The sequence below is a fragment of the Dreissena polymorpha genome, chromosome 3 (assembly GCF_020536995.1).
Source record: "Dreissena polymorpha isolate Duluth1 chromosome 3, UMN_Dpol_1.0, whole genome shotgun sequence".
Taxonomy (NCBI): domain Eukaryota; kingdom Metazoa; phylum Mollusca; class Bivalvia; order Myida; family Dreissenidae; genus Dreissena; species Dreissena polymorpha.
In genome coordinates, this window is record NC_068357.1 from 147,776,679 (window position 1) to 147,797,421 (window position 20,743).

The window sequence follows — 20,743 nt, forward strand, 5'->3', positions numbered from 1 at the left end:
TAATCCATATATAACGATTTATCCCATTTGTACTACTTTAAGTTCTTTTAAATAACTATTCCATGTCATATTTTTGTCAATATTTGTTATCATGGGAATGTGGGGTTACTGAAGAATAACTTACACAAGTACAACGCGTTTAACTGTTTTATTTTAACAAATTGGGCAGTTTCGTCTAGGTATCTGTTTTAGCCACAAGTTTCAGTGAACGTGTAACGTGCGTTCTTTAATCTAACCATTTTGTTTGCATATGATGTCATACGTCATTACAGGTTACAGCTAAATGTTGAAAAATGCATAGGTTCACCAAAATAGAAACCGGTGCCCCAATGATATTAATTTCATCAATATACTAACCAATAAACAGACAATATAATAATACATACATAAGTCGACAGTGGACAATATAATAATACATACTTAAGTCAATAGTATAAATACACAACATATAAAAATCACAAACAAGAACTATTTGTAAAACAATGATGCCACATTCCCCTCTATGCCACCTTCCCCTCAAAATGCATAACTTAGGCATAATGTATCTCCCGTATAGATACAAATCAGGCAGTCATGACGTATTATAACGCAAAATAACTAGAACAGGTTTATTTGCAGACACTGTCTAGGACGCTCATATTTTTATGAACACATTTAATTAACGCAGTACCGTAATCTATCCAAACAATGTCGAATAATCATTTAGTGTTTTGGCATAATTGAAAGTCTTCCCAACAACCGGTCCTCAAACACATTTTTAGACCTATATACAGTCATATTACAAGCACATGTGATATTAAATTTGATCTTTTGATTTCAAAATCTATAGACGTCTAACTATTCTCCCAAGAAACAATCCTACCAATTTGCATGGAAAGTCAAAGCGTTCTTCGGATATTATGCAGAAACGAATGATCTTAGAATCGTAGGAACGACGGACATATGCAAAGCAATATACCCCGATATCTTACCAGCGGCAGGGTTATCTGCAAAGCACGAGTTATTTGTCAATATTAAATATATTTCTATTATCATCACATAAAAAAGACAAACAAGATTTAAATTCGTTATATAAAACAACTTCGAATATTTCCTTTTAAAAGTTGTACAAGTTATAGGAATGAAACAAAATATAAATTGTTACATTTTTACAAGAACAACATTAAATAATAACCTTAAAACAATTATTTATTGAGCAACATATTTATTATATATTCAGTGGTAACATAGTTTACTATGGATTATATACACCTCAGTAATGCGTTCTAAAAAATATCCATGAAATATGCAAATACGATTTACAGCTGCTTGTGATGTCACATTCATCAACATATAAACAAACTACACAATGTATAAATATAAGCCCTCCTGTTAATGCAATATAATCAGTGTGTGACCTGTATAATCTTGTAAAATATAAAACATTTACCACCCAATCCCACAAATGAGTATAACAAAAACTTTAGACGGTAAAAAGGCACACAGCAACCACACCATACTGAGCTAAACTTTTAATTTGTCAATGCCAATCGTGAGGAAGGTTAACGTGTTTATGGAGCTATGGCTCGCAGATAATTATTCAAAAAACATTACAACGCAAATAAAATACCATCATAACATCTCAAATGATTAAATAAAATACAAATTATAAATGTTCACATTTCCATTTAATGACCAGCTGTTGTTTACTCAATGCAAAATGGATAAATGCAAACCAAAGTAACAGGAGCTTAATTGAATTGACCGTCATTTTAAACGTTATGAGAGAGTACAATCTAAAACCAAGTATTAACGCTACTTCAAACAAAGCATTTTGTATTTTTTAAACATGGTAAAAACAAGGTACACACATACTGAAATAAAAAAGAAAACGATTCCTACCCCAAACATACGACTCTCTACTTGAACACTACCGTTTTATAGATGTGTTCATGCTGGCATTATATTTTGCCTGATATGTGTGAATCTGTTCACACACACATTCGTACCCTTTAAATAAAGAGAACACTAATTATAGTTATCAAATACTAAACTCAGAAACATGTGAGTTTTAAATAATTGTATACATGTTGACAGAGAACAGAATAATTTCAATCATTTTTTTCAAGTGGAATATACTGCTTATATCGGTTAAATGCAAATAAATGTTATGATCAAGGCATGCTACTACAAATTCTAACACATACCAAGTATAAATCTGGCAAGATATTAAGAGATCTTCTAACATATATCTAGTATACAAGTGGCAGGAAATTGGGATATCTATTAACGTACGAACTTAGTTTTGTGAGGAAGTATCAATGGCGGTGAAGCTGTGTACACACAACAATCCTTTGAACATGCATTAACAATATAACACTAGTGAAGTATGGTAATGCCTGACAAATCGAATAACAGCTATGTTAAGGACGAACCTGCACATTAATTAAAAATATTATTTATTTTACACTGAAAAGAGGACATTTTTTACCAGTATTATAGTGGAACATTACTCTAGAACAGTTAATGGATTCTCATCATTTTGAGGTGATTTTATTGAAGTATTTATCCAAGTATATAATTGTTTTGTGTAGGGATAAAAGCAGGTTTACATGAATTCCCATTTACCTAACTTAAAAAACATTCAGTAATAGGCTGCAATTAGCAACAAAATGTTAGAACGTACATTTTTCAAAGTGCACCCTTAAACTAATCGGTCATGGAATGTCAATGGAAGAAAAGTCATTTACGCAATAATATCCATAAGTCAATATTATTATCACATTACGACATGTAAAGGTATAAGCTGCCAATATCAAACCACATTTATATATTTTTAGCAATGTCCACAATGTATAATACGTTTAAAATGAAATATATACATGCATGTTTTCCGTTCTACATTTATTCAGACTGTCAGTTAGTTGAGCACTGTCATGATTATTGATGCCCGAAAATACTAATTAAAGTATTGTTTCATACCCCCTCCATCTTAAGCAAAAATAAAAATTAAAGTTCTTAAGTCAAAATTATGTATAGTTGAGCAGCATATGCCTTAAATGATAGATTAAATATCCATCCAACAATAATATATCAAAATTTCCTAAAACTAGGATAATGAACTATTTTAAAAGATTTAACATTTCGTTTGGTGAGAAGCATAACTGGTATTCGATCGAGACATCATTGAGATAAATGTTACGCAAATTACTTTTTAATGTTATAGTACAAATGCGCCACTGAAACCAAGTTCATGGGCTTTTTTCAGTTCGCTTTGCCCATTGATCTATTGTACACGAAATCGAGGTATTGTGTGTCTTCACCACAATGTCCCTAGTTGAAAGTCGAGCTGCTTTGATGGGTAAGTTTTCAGGTAAACGATTGGTGTATAACGAATACAAAATGCCCTTTGCAAAACAGATATATTTACATTCTTCAAAAGTGTTAAGCGTTATTAGGGTACCATACAATTTAGACGGTGAGGTGACGATGACAGACAACACCAGGCGTCCATTGTGCTTCGTCATTTTGCGCAGAAAGAAGTCCAGTCCTGAAAAAGACATTGAAATGAAAGTAAAACATGCGCTGTATATCTTAGTGATTTTTTTTCAAATATCCAGGTTGATGTCAATTGCAACATTATTTTCTTTTTAAAAGATTGGCATTTCACATGTATTTTGTTGTGACCGACATGTATTTGTTGTTCGTTAATAAAGACAAGTGTCTAAGAAATAGCTGTATACTACACATTAATTTTTAAGCATGTAACACTCACGTGCTCTTTTCCTACATTCGCTTGTCCTGTTGTACATGCCCGTATCACACTCTGTGAAAGGACACAGCGGGCTTGCGTCACGCAGCGTCTTTGATGCATGGTTATTTCCGCCCCATTTACCAATATTCTCTTGCATTGCTTTCAAAAGATATTTGTCTTTAGTTTCGGTATCCTCGTCTGGTGAAATCAACTGACCTTTGTGACAGACCAATTTTGCATCATTAAATGTGTTTATCGTGTTAGTTGCGCTGTCATAGCAGGTATTGTTGTGGTCCTCGGCTTGTTTCCGGACAAGAGTTCCAGAACTACTTTTCACGGGTTTATGGCACAGGTATTCCTTTTTGTTAACTACCTTGCCTCCGCAACAACGCTGGTAGGATTTGATATATTCCACTGAAAATAGTAAGTCTGTTTATTTTCTCGTGTGCATAAATCAAAACGATGCAGCATACTACTAAAATTTTAATCCGATTACCAAAGGTATTTATATACTAGAGTTTAATGTGTTACGTTACTAAATTTGAAAAACAAATTTATATCTTTATATTCATAATTTTCATTATTATCACACCTCTTCCAGTTCACATAGTCACCATCGCGTATTCAATCTTTACTGCTAAAAGCTTCTAGTAAAATTTCTAAACAAACACAAAGTATTGGTTCGATTCAAGAAATATTCTCAAAAGGTTCTCACTCATACTCTTGGTTTTGACAGAATCCCTGTGCAAATATCGATAAATTACACTTACGTGCGCCATTGCAGCAACCAATGGGTTGCAGGCTGGTATTAATCAGTTTGCCCCCGCAACATTCATGGCTGGAGGTGTTGTAGAGACTTTTACCACAACATTCCCAGGTGAAGGTTGCTTTAGGATCAAGGTGTTTTGTCTTATAAAAGTCATCGTCGCAGCAGTGGTAACGGAATTTTGAACTTTTAATAGGGTAAACAACTGAAATTAAACACAATTTATGTCATACCTATTAACTTTAAAAAAAAAACACTAGACAATGTAATGGTACTTACCACAATTAGTAAAATAAAATAACAACATACAATGGAACACAATGAAGAAACTGTAAAATGCAATGTATAATGAAATAAATAACCATAACAGTCTGAATTTATTAAGCAGATTCAAAATATTTCTAAACATTTTCAAAGAGAAGCCGTTAAGAAGCATGTTTCTATTTATCAAATTACTGATTTTCAGAAGATGTTTGGTGCACTCATACAAGTCGATCCTAGTGACCGACAGATTTATTATATGAATCAACCCGACTGCCTGGTCGCATTGTTAATTAAAGAAGCGATATGGCTGATGCACATTTGCTGTAGGTTATATGTGTGTACAGGACATGATCATGCGTTATATCCAGTACAAATGTTATATTCAAAGATAACACATTGTGTATAATACATATATAGCTGGGGTTAACGCATTAGACAGGTCATTGCAAATGAGTAAGGATTTAAAACAACCGAAAGCGTGTAATACCTCGCAGGTTTAGCCCAAGGTTCATCATACAAAAAGATACACTTTATTATTTCAAATCAAATAAAAAATAATAATTAAAAATAATTTCCAATATAGTTCAATTATAAGTTAATGCTCATTTGTTAAATTATTACAGACATAACGGGCGACCGAATTTCAACTTCTATAGAGAAGTACAGATACATGAACAGCCTTTCGTTTTGACAAGATTTCACCCATCGTTGTAATTTTATAGTACAAATTATACATACCCTGACCACATTGTTTCACGCCGTCCAAAACCCGCATGCCTGGTTTAATTGCAGAGCCCTTGGGGAGGAATTCATCGAGCATGACATCATTCCGACACGTTTTAGCTGTTCTGCAGTCGTGTTTGTCGTGCTCTCGCGGCTGGCCTCCATTTACTGCAATCATTGGATCAATCTATACAATTACGTATATATAACGAATTGCAGGACTTGTTATATCATACCATATTTAATAATAAGGAAACTCCAGAAACATCAGATAAATCAGCTAACATTCTATTTAAGACAAGAGTACATTTGCCAAAACAACACATGCAAACAACAAAACGTTTAACATAAATGCTAAAAAATATCGGGGCCGCCTCATTGGAATGGTCGATGTATTTGGTTTTCAAACAGGTTTTAAGTCATTCTAAAATTCTTTAAATATAAGCGCATTGAATAATAATTGAAAGTTTTAAAATTTAATTTGCTCCATACAAAAAACACAAATGTTAATAGCCGCATACCATAACTAATGCATACCCGTTTACTCGTAAAATATTAATATTTCACCTTTTGTCAACGGCAAGCGTATTTCCTGTTTAATGACACCTTTGCCACCACGACATTCCATTCTGGTCGTGCGGTTAGGACTTCGCGTGAATTGCCCATCACAACAAATTCCAGTCCCGCGAAAGAAAACTTGGTTTCCGCAGCATGCTAAAATAGAACAAACCAATATACAGTCTTGTTGTACAATAATCTGTAGCATGGGAAAAGTGTTGTAAAAGTGAGTCTCCGGATCCTACACAAATAGAGCGGAAATCAAAAGCACAAAAATACATGCGCTCGTATAATTCGATAAGTATTGAAGTTGTATTACTATGTACCAAACAAAACCAAAAAACAATACTCGAGTAAAAAAAGACAGAAAAACAAAAGGGCCAATAATAACTTTTAAGACGACGCTTATGTGCTCAACTAAATAAGGTTTTTGAGAAGTTTGTTTTGCAACAGATAAATATAATATAACATAATATAACATGTATATATATAACATTTAACAAACGGCGTGACCAAACGTTTTGCAGAAACCAAAAGAATCGTATTATTATTATGGCTAAAACAAAGAACGAACGCTGATATCATAGCTTCAATATTCATGGGAAAGCAGTTTAAGAGTTGTAACATAAATATAAAACCTTCAAAAACCTGTAGGGAGATAAAGCATAAAGGACATATGTGTTGAAATAATCGCTTATTTCTTTATTGGGTAAAGCACATATGTGTTGAAATAATCGCTTATTTCTTTATTGGATATTACCTAAAAGATTGTGTCCATCTGTGTCTTTCATGTCATGCATGGTCCCATTGCAGCACAGTCCGCTATCAAGTCCTTCGTAAATTGCTGAACCACAGCAAATGTGTGTGCCACTATTGTATAAGATATTTCCTGAAATAAACAAAATAGCTGTATTATTAATTGCACTGTATTGTCTTACTGTTTAGCACTAAAATCAATGTAATGAATATTGCATACCACATTGTATTGTTATTATAATGTTCTTACAATTTATACAACTAGAGAACTACATCATGAAAAACTATATATTTCATATTTTTTCAAACTATAATGCAAAACGCACGTAATGATTTGTTGTTTGTGGATATTAATAGTATACCTGTATGGTAAAGTGTCGAAGAGGAATGATATTTAAGACACTTAAAGATGAATTCGTTGAACCATTAATGAAAACACGACAATAAACTACCTGAGCAACACCGGAACTCAGTGCCATTTTGATGCTTTAGGTGCAAACGCGAACAGCAAACATGCGTTTCTGTATCATAGGGCTGCACCACATTGTCAACTTTGCAAACCAACACTGAAAACACAATGCAGTTTTTCAATGAAATATTGACAAAATCGAAATAAGAATCTACAGTTTCAAATATAGCGGCGACCGATGTACTCAAACTAAGTTTATGTCCATTTCCTTAACATTTTTCTCGAAAACGTACTGTCCGCTTAAAAGTGTAAACCAATAATAATAACACCTTTGTATTGCTAATTAAAAAATAACATGTGCTTTACGTTTAGTATTTTTTAATAATTTTTGTTAGATCTTACCATTTGCACTGACCACTGTCAACCCTAGTACTGCCATAAGCATTCTGCAATACAATGAAACATATATCATTTGATTGTTTCATAATTGTACGTTGTTAATTCGCACGCAATTGACATCACCAAAGTTGATTTTATTGGAAGTAATTTGATTGATATGTACTTCATCGGTTAGTCAATACTCGGCCGCCAGTCATCATGTGTTGAAGGTTATTTCCTCTTTAGCCATAGTTAAAGGTTTAAAAATATTTTTTTTATCTTTTCATGCAAGTACCGGCTTTATGCTTTCGGTCGATGACTGTCTATAACCAGTATGCTTTGTAACAGAAATTGATGTGGAATACGGCCGTAATGTCAGAAAACGGTATACTAATATTGCAAAAGTGTTGTGTTTTATTTTGTAAAAATTTAGGTTGAGTCATTTTTGCCTTTTTCAAAGTTTCAAGAGCATATAAACATTGGGTTGCTCAATACTTTAATGCTCATTAGACCTCATACTAATGCATTTCAAAATGGAACATTCACGATGTTGCATAATTAAAAAAGTACTTAACCAATCGTGACAGTTTATACTTTATTTTGTTTGCCAAATATCTTCTTCACAAAACCACTTATTTTCTTAAAGTTTTTTTCTACACAAGAGTTTGTAAAACGAACATTAAATCATTATGATTTTAATACCAGCACAAATATACGTGTTATCAAAAATAATTTAAAGTCAGATACTATGAGCATGCACTTAATTCGCACAAGGGCAATACTGGAAAAACGCGCCATAGCTCTGAACGATTACTATTCTGACATGTACATTTCAGCGGTGAAAAATATAGCCAGAAACAATATGCTTTAAGAACACTCAATCATGTCCTAAAGTAAATCTTACAAATTCGACAGAAAATCCAGTTTTTTTAATTATAAATGTTAAAATATTTTTAGTTTGCAACTTATATTTTTATTTACATAATTCCTAATAAAACAACTCTCTAAATACATATTCTGTCCAACTGTGTTGTGCTGTCCACATCTAAAAATATGTGCGAAACAGATCTAATTTAATGGTTAAATAAGTTTTACCAAGACAAACACTTAATGAAATTCATACTGATACTAACAAAACAGAAGAAATGTTGAACATATTAGCAAAACATCGCAAATTTGATCACATAACGCATCTTCAGTCTTAAGTGACAAGGCTTGAAACGTGGCCGCGCCCGGCAGGTAACTATGTTAATAAAGACTTGCACAATATGTCAAATGATTCGAATGATTTGTATAGACTCATACATCAAAGTAATTGAACATTTTTTTCTCTGAAATCATCGTTAACTATTGTCTAGTGGTGTTGTACAGCGTATTTTAAATCACTGACAACGTGTTAAAAACTGACCTTTCACACGTGCTTACGCATCTTCAAAGTACACACTTATTTTGACATGTGCCTTAGCGGTTATGTGATTCATCGTTACTATTTCGACGAGCTCTAGTTAAAAAATATAGACCAACTTTGAAATAACAAACGGTTGATTCTAGAATTTGTGTATATATATATGCGTGTATTGATATCGGATGAAACGATTGTCTGTTTTCGGTACAAGTTCCTTTTATCGAATCCAACATGGGCCATTTCTAATCGTGTTTCGCATTTTGTCTCATGCATACCCAGCGGTTCGGTACACAATGCAGTCCCACTCACTCAATGAAGTATCGCATTTTGTGTTGTTCTTTTTACATCTTATAGGTATACAAAAGCTTTACACATTAGGTCGGGTTCCGATAAAACAAATAAGAAAGTAACAACATGGTTTGCATTTTATTTCTTATGAAAAATGGGTAGTGATTAAACCTTGCCCAATGTTTATACTTACAAATATATAAAAGCTATTCGGCATAACAAAAGCAAACTTGATCATAAATCAACACATGTTCATATCCACTCATCCAATTTTTTACCTCGAAATATTGTGGATATATTTAAATGATATCTTACTTAAAGCAGCGTTAACTATAAAACACACCTTATTTGTATCCAATCCTTAAATACTCATTAAAGGAGTGGCGCTCATAAAAACCACGCCCCATTAATTATTATGGGAAAGCCACGACCCTAATAGCCAGCGTTCTATTGGAGAACAAGTTTTAAATTTAATATTAAATCATAAGCCTTATATTAAAAGGACGATATATTAGACAAGTTTTGTCATAATGACATGCTACATGTTTTTGTCAGTATTATTAAATTTAACATTTTTCGGAATACTAGTTCATGATAAGTTGAAGCGATATCGTTCGACATCTCGTGTATCCTCCTATTTCATTCTTAGCACTTTACTTGAAAATATGCGTAAATAATAGATTGTACGATTAATAAAGTATTTTCTTTTTATAAACAATGCATTAAGACAATGTATTTTCGCCGTAAAGTATTTTCTTTTTATAAAAAAATGTATTAAGACAATGTATATTCGCCTCCAAAACCCAATAACCACACTATCAATACTTCACACGTCGCAGTTATGTTATTTAAAGTATTTAAACGTACCGTAGAACGCATACTACTTTAAATAAATTAAGGTCTTATAAACATGCATATCTCTACACAATTGTTTGTTCCTATATTTTTTTTACGGATTCCTAAAATCAAACCAATAAAAAAAACCGGTCCGTAGCTCACCATCCAACAATCATCAGAAGCAGATTTTATCCTGATATGCTTACTTCGGTAATATGATTCGATCAATATGTCTTAAGGGACCTTTTCACAGATTTTGACATGTATTTTAGTTTGCAATTACCGGTAAATGTTTTATATTGATAAATGTGAACATTGTATCCTAAAAGCTCCAGTAAAAAAGCATGAATAAATTAAAAACAAAGAGTAACTGGCGCCTGGAGTGGAGTAAAAGTCTACCGCTAAGACCACTCGGCGATCCGTGCCGATACGATCAGGGATGTATTTTATACTTTATATAAGCAATCCTCGTAGTTTCAAAATTTATAACAACATCAACAGAACTCTCCAAATTATTCAATCCTTTCGCGTTGTAACGCTTTATAATTTTCAGTTTTTTAAATCGTCAAAAGATGCATATACTGGATAGTTTAGAGCATGATAAATGTTCAGTATTACTGTTTCATCACAAATATCATAAGTAAAAGGAATATTTGCGAATCTGAAATAACTTTTCTTTTAATTTGTCAATTTACTAAAACGTGAGAAGGCCCCTTTAAACACACAAATGCAAAGATAGATAGCTTCACATACTGACGAACTGACTACTACTAGTACTATCGCTAAAACTAAGGTATTACTAATAAAAAATAAGTAACATAAAGATTGGAACTACATAACAATTAAAACTAACTTAAACATGACATCTTAATAGCATCAACCTCTTAGAAGCCAGAGTATAATCTTTATTAATTCACTCAAAGTTTAACAGGACATGAAATACACTTATTTCAGCCAGACCTTAAAGTTAATCAACTGACTCAAAATTAAAGAAAATTATTTACCTTGTGTTGAGACTTATTTCAAAATTAAAATAAACTTTGCTGCAAAATATTAACCTACTCGAGAGATAATACACACATACAAATTAAGGTTGATTCTGTCATACTTTGAGAACATGTTCTTTTATAACTTTTTAATACATGACACATATCTATTTATAGGCAGAAGGGTATTCCCATTGTTGCACATTGATTGATATTTACCCATCCGACAATCTTTTGTTCATACATTGTTTTTAACGTTGTTTTTATAAATAGAATTCAGGTGTGGCATCTGGTCGTTGATTACGCATTTACTGCTTTACACAAGCATACTAATATTATTTATTTCGATTCGTAACTCAGGTATTCCATGCAAACATATGAGGATTCCCTGCGTTATGTGTAACTTCTTGCCTTCAGCTAGTAAGATGCTTGTATATAACAAGTTTTCGTCCGTATCCTCTTTATTTTGCATTGGATTAAACAATAATAAATGTACACCGATATTTAAAATACATTAAACATTCTTTTAACGATTTCAATATTGTGTACTCCCCATATTAAACTTGTTTAATAACCATTAAAATTAAGATGTTTATAGTTGTTTGACGTCCCACTTGGGGTATCTTTTATAGATATAAAATAATTTTAAGAAATGTGTTGAATCAGAATTTAAATATAGGCTGTACCGCATTTGATATTCAAATCGAACATCAACTGGAATGGGCATATGCACTATGCCCATTCCAGTTTAACATATTTTAAAGATGTTTACCTTGAAGCATAATTTTCACATAATGCTAGACGTGCTTAGTTTGAAACGATTAAAAAAGCTCTTTGTAAAGCTTAAAAGTAATAAATTTTCGACGCTTATAAAGCATTTACATATCATTTAAACGAAAACTTAATTGCAAGAACAAAAATAAATAAGGAAACAAACACAATTTTCCCAGTAACAATCGAGCCCGAAAAAGATTACACAGGTATTATGAGACGAAAATGTTTACCTTTATGTTAGTTTAAAATGTGTCCTCCCAGAAATGTCTTTTCAACCCACTTTTCGCTACTTATTAAATCTTCCAAGATTAGCAGTTTCTCATAAAAATATTAGCAAGATGTTTGTAATAAACGTTATAAATAAATATGAAATTTCGATGAGTACCTTAGATACAGTATCAAAATATTAGTACCCTACATGCGTATAATATGTTTTTAATAATCGCGTTGTACATGTACTTTCTAATTGTATGCATTTATTTAGATGAACAAGGTTTTCTTTGTGCTTAGCTTACAACAACATGGGATCCATCATTCGTCGTTTTGGGATACAGGGTATTGAAAGGTTTGTTTAAAAAATAAGACATGTATATATTGAAGTTGTCTTAATGTCTTAATAAATAATGCTTTAAGTTGTAATAATTGATGGGTAATTTTGAATTTTACTGCTAAGATACAGCGCCGGTTCCGTGCTTGATGGGATACCAATAAAACAATTACATTTCAATACAATGATAACTTCACTTGGGGTGGGTGGGGGGGGGGGCTTACGCAGTGAAAATTGTGATATCATCGTAGGGTTCCCTTGATTTAGTTTAAATTTATTTTTCGATTTACCCGTAAATAACTATATTAAGTATGCACTGTCCTTTGTATTTTTTGCCTATGGTTAAGTAATGTGTCGTTGCGTTGGTATAAATAAATAACCCATCTCACTAAAGATATCTACTTAAGGAAGTCACCGAACAGTTAACATAATCCAAGTAATTCGTAAGATAAACATATTGCTTCTCAATCTAGAAAGAGCATACGGTTTCAGAACAGAAGAATAACGAACTGTGGACATTCCATAATAAATATGTGAAAGACTGGCAACATATACATTTATGAAACTAAAACGTGGAACTGTTCAGAGTATCAATAGATTTTCTTCAAAGAAAATAGTATGTGATACCAGTTGAGCATTGTGTTTACCTCTGTTCTCGTCTCATATGAAAAACAATTATAAATTTATATCAGACTCGTTTGATTTTTGGTACTCTTAGTCTTCCGAGAACATTAAGGTGTCCTTTTTCTAATAATAAAAAACTGATAATGAATGTAAAGGATTTTTTCCGTCTAACTGTGCTTGTGTCCACAAAAGTACTGTTTCTCCCTGTGACGGCATTCAGGTGAGAGGGAATTTTCTTCGAATTTGAACAGTAATGACTTATTTAAATGGAATCTGTTGCTGAGGAAACATTCATCAATTTTATTTTACATGACTTGCATGATTATAATCATTTTTTAAAAGTACTGAACGAAAAATGTTGTAAACTCTGCCTTGTGGGGACACTCCTTTAGAATAGAATACCGGTAATTGGCCATTATTTTATCTTATCTAAAGAACGAAAACAACTCTATACACCTATCCCTCAACTTTAAGTATTTCATAATCAAATAAACTGTTAGAAAACAACATGTTATTTAACTTACACTCTTTTTAAGCATGCATTTTAGTAATATTTACTAGTAAATAGAACGCGTTCGGAAATAATTTTTAACCCGCCTTTTGCCGGTTTTCGCCACAGGCATCACCGGTTATAGATACAAAGTTACCATTTATTTAGGATACCAATTTAGGTTACCAATTTCAAAGCGTTTTAAGCAATGAACATGGTGAGCATTTGGTACCGCCTTATGTCCGACGTGCGTCGTAAGACGCCATTCGTCCGTCGTCCGTGAACTTTTAATTCTTACGACAACTTCCCCTAAACCGTAAGACAGATTTTAACGAAACTTTACAAGCATGATCCTCTTTCAAACTTGTTCAATTCGTTCCGCTCTGCTACATATGTAGGTCAACAGAGATAAAAAAGATTAACACAAATTAACTAAAACGATTTTATTTTGAAACCGCAAGGGTCAGGAGATTAAGATTTGGTAAGCAAACTAGTATTGGGGTCTACTAAGTTTGTCCAAATCATTCCCCTTTGAATAAAAACTAGCCGTGCTTTAAAAATCTTCTCAAAACCCGCACTGGTCAGGGGTAAAATATTTGGTATATAACATCGCATAGTTTCCTTCTACACCATTTTTTAAATCGTGCCTATGGGGTCAAAAGCTACGAAGTCCCAGGGGTCGCATAATTATAAATATAGACTTATATAGTAAACCGCAAGAGTTAAAAAAATTTGTGTGTAACGGTAGGGGTCTTCAATACAGTTTGTTCAAATCATTATTTGCAAAGCCACAAGAGTAACACGTTTGATCATTTTACTTCATTTTGAGCTAGCTCACGATAAAATCATTCACCATTCCCACGTGCAAACAGATGACACCATACATACCCTACGTGCTAAAGCATCCGATCTGCAAGGATGAATGATTTGCTCGTGAGCTAGCTCAAAATGTAGTCAAATGATCACACGTAAAGTTTTAAATGTAAAAATTTTAACTAATAAGTGAGATAGTCAAGTTTGAAAAGTCTCCAAGTGTACTTGTATATTAAATAATAAAAACAAAACAATGTATTTTCATTAAATATGATTCCTCTTCTACGTTCAAATCGAGAGAAATCAAAGAGAGAGAGAGAGAGAGACAGAGAGAGAGAGAGAGAGAGAGAGAGAGAGAGAGAGAGAGAGAGAGAGAGAGAGAGAGAGAGAGAGAGAGAGAGATTTATATAGTAAAACACTTTTAAAAGCTTCTTCTCTTATGCCGTAAGCACAAGAGCTTTGACAATGTGTATGTTACATCACATAGTCGTCCTGTATTTAGTTTGCTCAAATCACTCACCTGGGGCCAAAACTAAGTTTTTATTGTGTATAGTAGGGATAGCTCTTATTAGCTCTTGTTATTGGCAAATATCCAATCCACTTATAATCATTCGTAAGTTTAATTTATAATTTCTCTGATCACTGGGTAATATCTATTTACATATGTACGTTAAATACTAATGTAATAATTTAAGTTAAGATGGCATTCCTGATATTCTTTAGGAATGACAACACTTACATGCGTTAACATATAACACCTCATACGGATTCCCAATCGGAAACTCGTAACCACATGATAAACTAAAATGTCACCTTTTAAATACACGAAAAGCGCCTGATAGACACAATAAACCAATAACTTGTATGATGTTAATACACTCGATTTTATTTTTATCAGAAAGGGTGTTGTACATGTTACAGTATTGTTTTGTGATTGTGTATATGTCGCAACTATTCACGCTATAGTACCAATATTTGTGATCAAGATTAATTACTCACATTAGTTTACACACATTGCTGATTATCCGACAGACACATGACCTGTTGCATGTGCGTAAAAACGAACAATACCCACTTAATTTTCAACTAACTTTGGTGGGTTTAACAACATAATTCGTAATCATAAAGTTTATTAACTAGTTGATTCACTCTTCGCATTAAAACAGAGTTTCGTTTTCTGTCTGCATATTGCATGAGCAAGAATGATAAAAAAAAAATTATGTATTGTGAACAAAATATCAGTTTCGAGAAGACTAACCGGTTAAAACCATCAATGTTGTGCATGTATTATTCCAAAATGATAACCTCAGCATAATTCTATTTAATGTTTCGTATTTTGTTTCATACATTATCCCGAACTATAAAAACAATGAGTTACTCGTCCTGTTTTAAAAACAAGAGGACAATAACTATAATTTCACTCCTGATATATTGTGGATGCTGTATTATTCCTATACATGTAGTGAATAATATAACAAATAGATCGTAACAACCGTGGAGTCATTAAAGATCAATTATGTCATTTGGGTATCTTCATTTTGTATCATATATGTTTTCCACTAGGTAAAAGAATGGCCGCTCTAGAATATTAACTTGACGTTCGTAAATCAAGCCTGATTGTCACAATACACACTTGCATTAAATGACTTATTTGTTTTTCTTACATACGCATACATGTAGATATAACAAGACATGTGTCAATAGGACACAGATACCCCCACATTTGTCTCAAAACTCCACTTATGTCAACAGCCGGTTTTATTGCCAACTTATACTTCAGACCACTTCGTATGACCATACCCTTTGAGATATGTAGACGAGTAATTCACGCACCACGCCCTCTCCGCATGGTGAGCATGTAAAGCGATATGTCTTGAAAATACATGTGAAGCAGTCTCTATGTATCCGTTATGAAAGCAAATCGATCCCGTGCATATTGCGTTAGTTGTGCATGCGTCTAGCTAACTTAATAATTATATTATGCGGGCTTCTATACTACCTAGGTTTCAAACAGACTAGAAATAAAAATGTAAACGAGTACAGGATCTAAGGTTGTTATGATAATAAAGTAACCTAGTCGAGAGTGTTGCAGTCTGTTGTGGTAAGTTATTTAATGGCTTGATTTGACCGTATTAAACAGGCTGCAAAGACATGTTTATCGAACTTCAGTGGTCAATTCTGTATTTTAATCGAAATACATGTAGACGATTATTTGTTCGGGGTCTTCTAGTTATTTGCATAGCCCAGACCTCCAGCATATGCACTGACATGTATATGCATACATTTTTAATATATAATTTATCACATGCTATACCCTGTGTTCAATGTAATACAACAATTACATATTTTTTTAGATTACACATGTGTAATACAACATTTTTAAGCGTTTTCATTGGCTTATTTTTTGTTTATTGACCAATCGCATTTTGTTATTTTGCTTTGTAAAAGCCGAGGCATTCCAAATGACGCCAGGAAATGTAAACAATATGCGATATTTATCATAATGTAATAAATATTTATTTATTTTGCTCATTTAACAGCATGTGATAAAAAAAATCTGACACTCGTCATATCATGCCATATTTTATTAAACTCGTCCAGGAAATTCGTTAGTAAGCTTGCCAAAGGCTCGCTTACTAACATATTTCTTGAACTTGTTTAATAAAATATGGTATGCTATGACAACTCGTGCCAGATCCTATATAAGCATGTATTAATTTGATGTATGTGTACTAGCTGTACCGCAAACTATACCTCGATTGTGTAAGCATTAACTTTCACCGAGTCAAGCCGTTTCAACGATTTTACTGTGATTTATTTAATTACGCTATGGACATGCAAAAATAAAATTGAATAAAAGTTGGCAATACTTGATTTAATAAAATAAAATAATTCGAACGAACACGTTACTTTTGTTTATTATTTTTTCAAACTGAACATGTTCCGGCCATAGCCTTCATCAGTAGTATTAATGTACACAAAAACATAGGACTAGAGGTCAACGACATACAGTAACGTTTGGCGGGATAAATATATACAACAAATAATATTAAACACATAACAATATGCAATTATTGATCAGTGTTAATACCCCAGCATATTAATAATGTAATTTATTTAAATAAAGTAATAGGCAAACATCAATAATGTGTGTAATGTGAGTCTATATGTTTTCAGTCTTTGACAGGAGGCGATGACTAGAAAAACGACCCTTTTGAACACCTTCTTATGAATGTTTGTATAAATATTGAACACAATTGGCTTCACATGTATAAGAGGTCCGGGCAGTTAATGTTACTCAATAAATATACAGTAATGGTGATTGCAGTACTGGCGAAAGAAGAAATATCTGATTGTTTTTCTGACCATATATTCACTGACCCTCTTATGTTCACTTATTTGGAGCATAGATGTTCATATTGATCTCCAAGAGTAAAATCAAACACTCACAACGAGTTACATGCATCTTTTCAAAGTTCCAGTGATTTACATAGAGATTCGTTTTTCGTCAAGTAAAATCACGTTCTTCCTTAAAATAATGTGATCAGCCATATGCAATGGACGGAATATGTATAGCCGGTGATTATGCGCCAAAACATGAATGTGAATAAAATTATACCACTGTTTACTCGTACGACTTAGCAAATTTTGAGCAAAACAAAATTAAACACATGGAATATTGATGATATCTAATGATGTCTGGTAAAGCCATGTGTACCCTTTACATTATTAAATGCCTCTTTTATCTGTCCTATTTAGAAAAATATGTATTAAATTGAAATGTTAATTATTGTTTACATGAAATCTCTTTGTTTGCACTATTAATATATTAACGAGAAAGTATTAGCTCAGATGGACAATGTTCTTTGCGTTACATGTTCAAATTCGCGTTACATGTTCAAATTATCAGAACATTGTTTAACTTTGTTTAATTTTGTAAGAAACGGAAAGTAATCATTATGGCTTAACCCAACGATTGACTGTGCAGTTAAATGATGAGAGCTGGTCTTTTCGAACTATTACATCACTGCCAGTAATTCGTGAGTTCTTGGGCAATGAATCCAACCATCGATTTGTAAATATAACATATGCTACGCCCTTTTGAAAACACTCCTGGCAAACGTTTGGAGGCTTGAGTTTCATACGCCGACCTGCATACTTTTTGGGGCGGGTCACTGTTACATGCAGCCACAATCTGTCTCGTTTTCTCAGTGCAATATCCTCGAGACTATTGATTATCTGGATCGGTAATTCAGACCAACAACTGCACCAGTATATTTGCTAACAGGAATGTGCATATGCCCAACTTTCTTTCAAAGTGTACGTATATGCGAATATTTGTGTTACCGACAAAGACGTCAATGCCGACAAAACTACTCAAGGTTAAAAATATATTTTAAAAAATCATAAATTCGCTATACTGATGTTCTTCTTGCACTTCGCAGGTCCGCTGTGGTTTCCAGTAATGCACAAAGAGCATTTGGGAGGTCCATTTTGGGTTTCCGGACTTACATCGAGCGTGTGTAGTTTGTCATTTGTAATCTCTTCCTCGATATTTACAATAATTCCATTGTCGCACTTCTACAATGCAACACAAAATTATTGTACCATCTTAAGTGGTATATTGTTTAGTATAGCTTTTTTTGTTTATGTTAATTCATATGTATACAGACGTTAAGGACTTTTACAACAAACATCAATACAATAATGTAATGATCACAGAATGCAAAATGGTAGTAATTACTAAATATGAGAACACAGCCTTTAAGGACAAACGCTCTGGAGCTGACAACCTTCTAGCTATAAAGGTGCACACACAATCTGTATTGATGTCGAGAGTTTAGTGTGAAACTGTTCTATATCTCAAGCCTTATCATTAGAGATAAAATTGTTTCATGCTGAATTCGCAGTTAACATGGTTGTTAAACGAACTGTAGTATCACTGTTCATACCCTATACTTCCCACAAATAGAAAGTCGAATGAATAACATATACCAATGAGAAAACTGTTTGTAGATTGCACGTTTCTACTTGGACAAGTTTCAGGCTTACCGGCGGGAAATTGTATATTCAAATTGATTGGACGCTTACAAAGGTCAGTTAAGGTGAAAAGCTGGGTTAGACAGCTACGCCGAAAAACACACACACAAGAAAACTGATAACATACCGTTACAGCATCTCTTCTCGAGTCCATTCTCTACTCGCGGGTGAATGCCTCTACAACACAGTTGGCCTAGATCATACTGCATCGGTGCCCCGTCAACAATGCAAGTCAGACATTCTGAAAATATACTTGAATGTGTACTTAAAACATTTTCAATATATTTATGACAAAATATAATGACAACTAGTATAATTTGCAAATACTTTTCATTGAGTTATGTTAAATGCAGAACATTTTGTAGCGCCGTTTTGCTGTATAATAAACATGTGTATTTAAAATGCACAAATCCTTCAACAATTGTGTTTCCAAATAAATGTTCGTTACCTTTAAAAAAACTGCAATTATGATATTAAGAATGCATGTTGATCTATCACCAGTATCGTTCAATGAAGAAATATACCTCCATAACTCAGGCAGCAAAGCACCAGAATAAAGATGACGTATCTGAAAATGTATTTGACGTATAAAGATCATTAATTGGTTGCCTATAATCGATACAAGTTCCTTTTCAATTACGATATATTCAACTAAATAATAATTAAAAAAAATAAATGATGATGATGAGGAGGAAGACGAGGCGGAGGATGAGAATGAGGATGAGGATAATGAGGATGATTAGGACTAGGAGGATGAAGATGAGGATGACGACGATGACGATGATGACTATGATGACGACGACAACGAGGACGATGACAATGACAATTAGGATGATGATGATGATGATGTGATGATGATGATGATGATGATGATGATGATGATGATGATGATGATGATGATGATGATGATGATGATGATGATGATGATGGTGATGATGATGAAAATGATAATGATAATGCTGCTGCTGCTGATGATGATAACGATGATGACGAGAATGACGACGATAACGACGATGACGACGATAACGACGACGACGACGATGACGACGATAACGACGACGACGACGAAGATGATGATGATGAGAATGATGATGATAATGTTGATGATGAAGATGATGATGATGATGGTGATGATGATGATGATGATGATGACACCGGAATTGGTAGCTTTTTGGCAAGAACATATATTTATTTTTACACATGACATCATGAAGCACTGTTTTTTTTTAAAGATTTTTTTATATTGTGTGTGTCATTCAAGCTGTGTTATATTTGAGCATTCAAGATGCGTACATTGGACCCGTTCGCGTATGCACTACTTAAGTGTACTTGAAATTGAGATTTAGAAATGG

General features: G+C 33.2%; 1 protein-coding gene across 1 annotated transcript; it reads right to left on the reverse strand.

Moving 5' to 3' along the window:
* Positions 1-133: 133 nt before the first annotated feature.
* LOC127871908 (uncharacterized) lies at positions 134-11,196 on the reverse strand. The gene is made up of 9 exons (XM_052415190.1): positions 11,122-11,196; positions 7,612-7,655; positions 7,253-7,366; positions 6,805-6,933; positions 6,054-6,200; positions 5,502-5,654; positions 4,504-4,704; positions 3,755-4,147; positions 134-3,529 (listed from the first exon to the last, which is right to left on the reverse strand). Exons 2-9 carry the CDS (start codon positions 7,652-7,654, stop codon positions 3,231-3,233), a joined length of 1,479 nt encoding a protein of 492 aa, XP_052271150.1. The 5' UTR covers position 7,655; positions 11,122-11,196; the 3' UTR covers positions 134-3,230.
* Positions 11,197-20,743: the final 9,547 nt, after the last annotated feature.

Coding starts and splice junctions, on each gene's coding strand:
- LOC127871908 (XM_052415190.1), bottom strand. CDS start 7,654: ATGCTTATGGCAGTACTAGGGTTGACAGTGGTCAGTGCAAATG. Junction 4,148..4,503: donor TGGTTGCTGCAATGGCGCAC/GTAAGTGTAATT, acceptor TACTATTTTCAG/TGGAATATATCAAATCCTAC. Junction 3,530..3,754: donor CGAATGTAGGAAAAGAGCAC/GTGAGTGTTACA, acceptor TGTCTTTTTCAG/GACTGGACTTCTTTCTGCGC.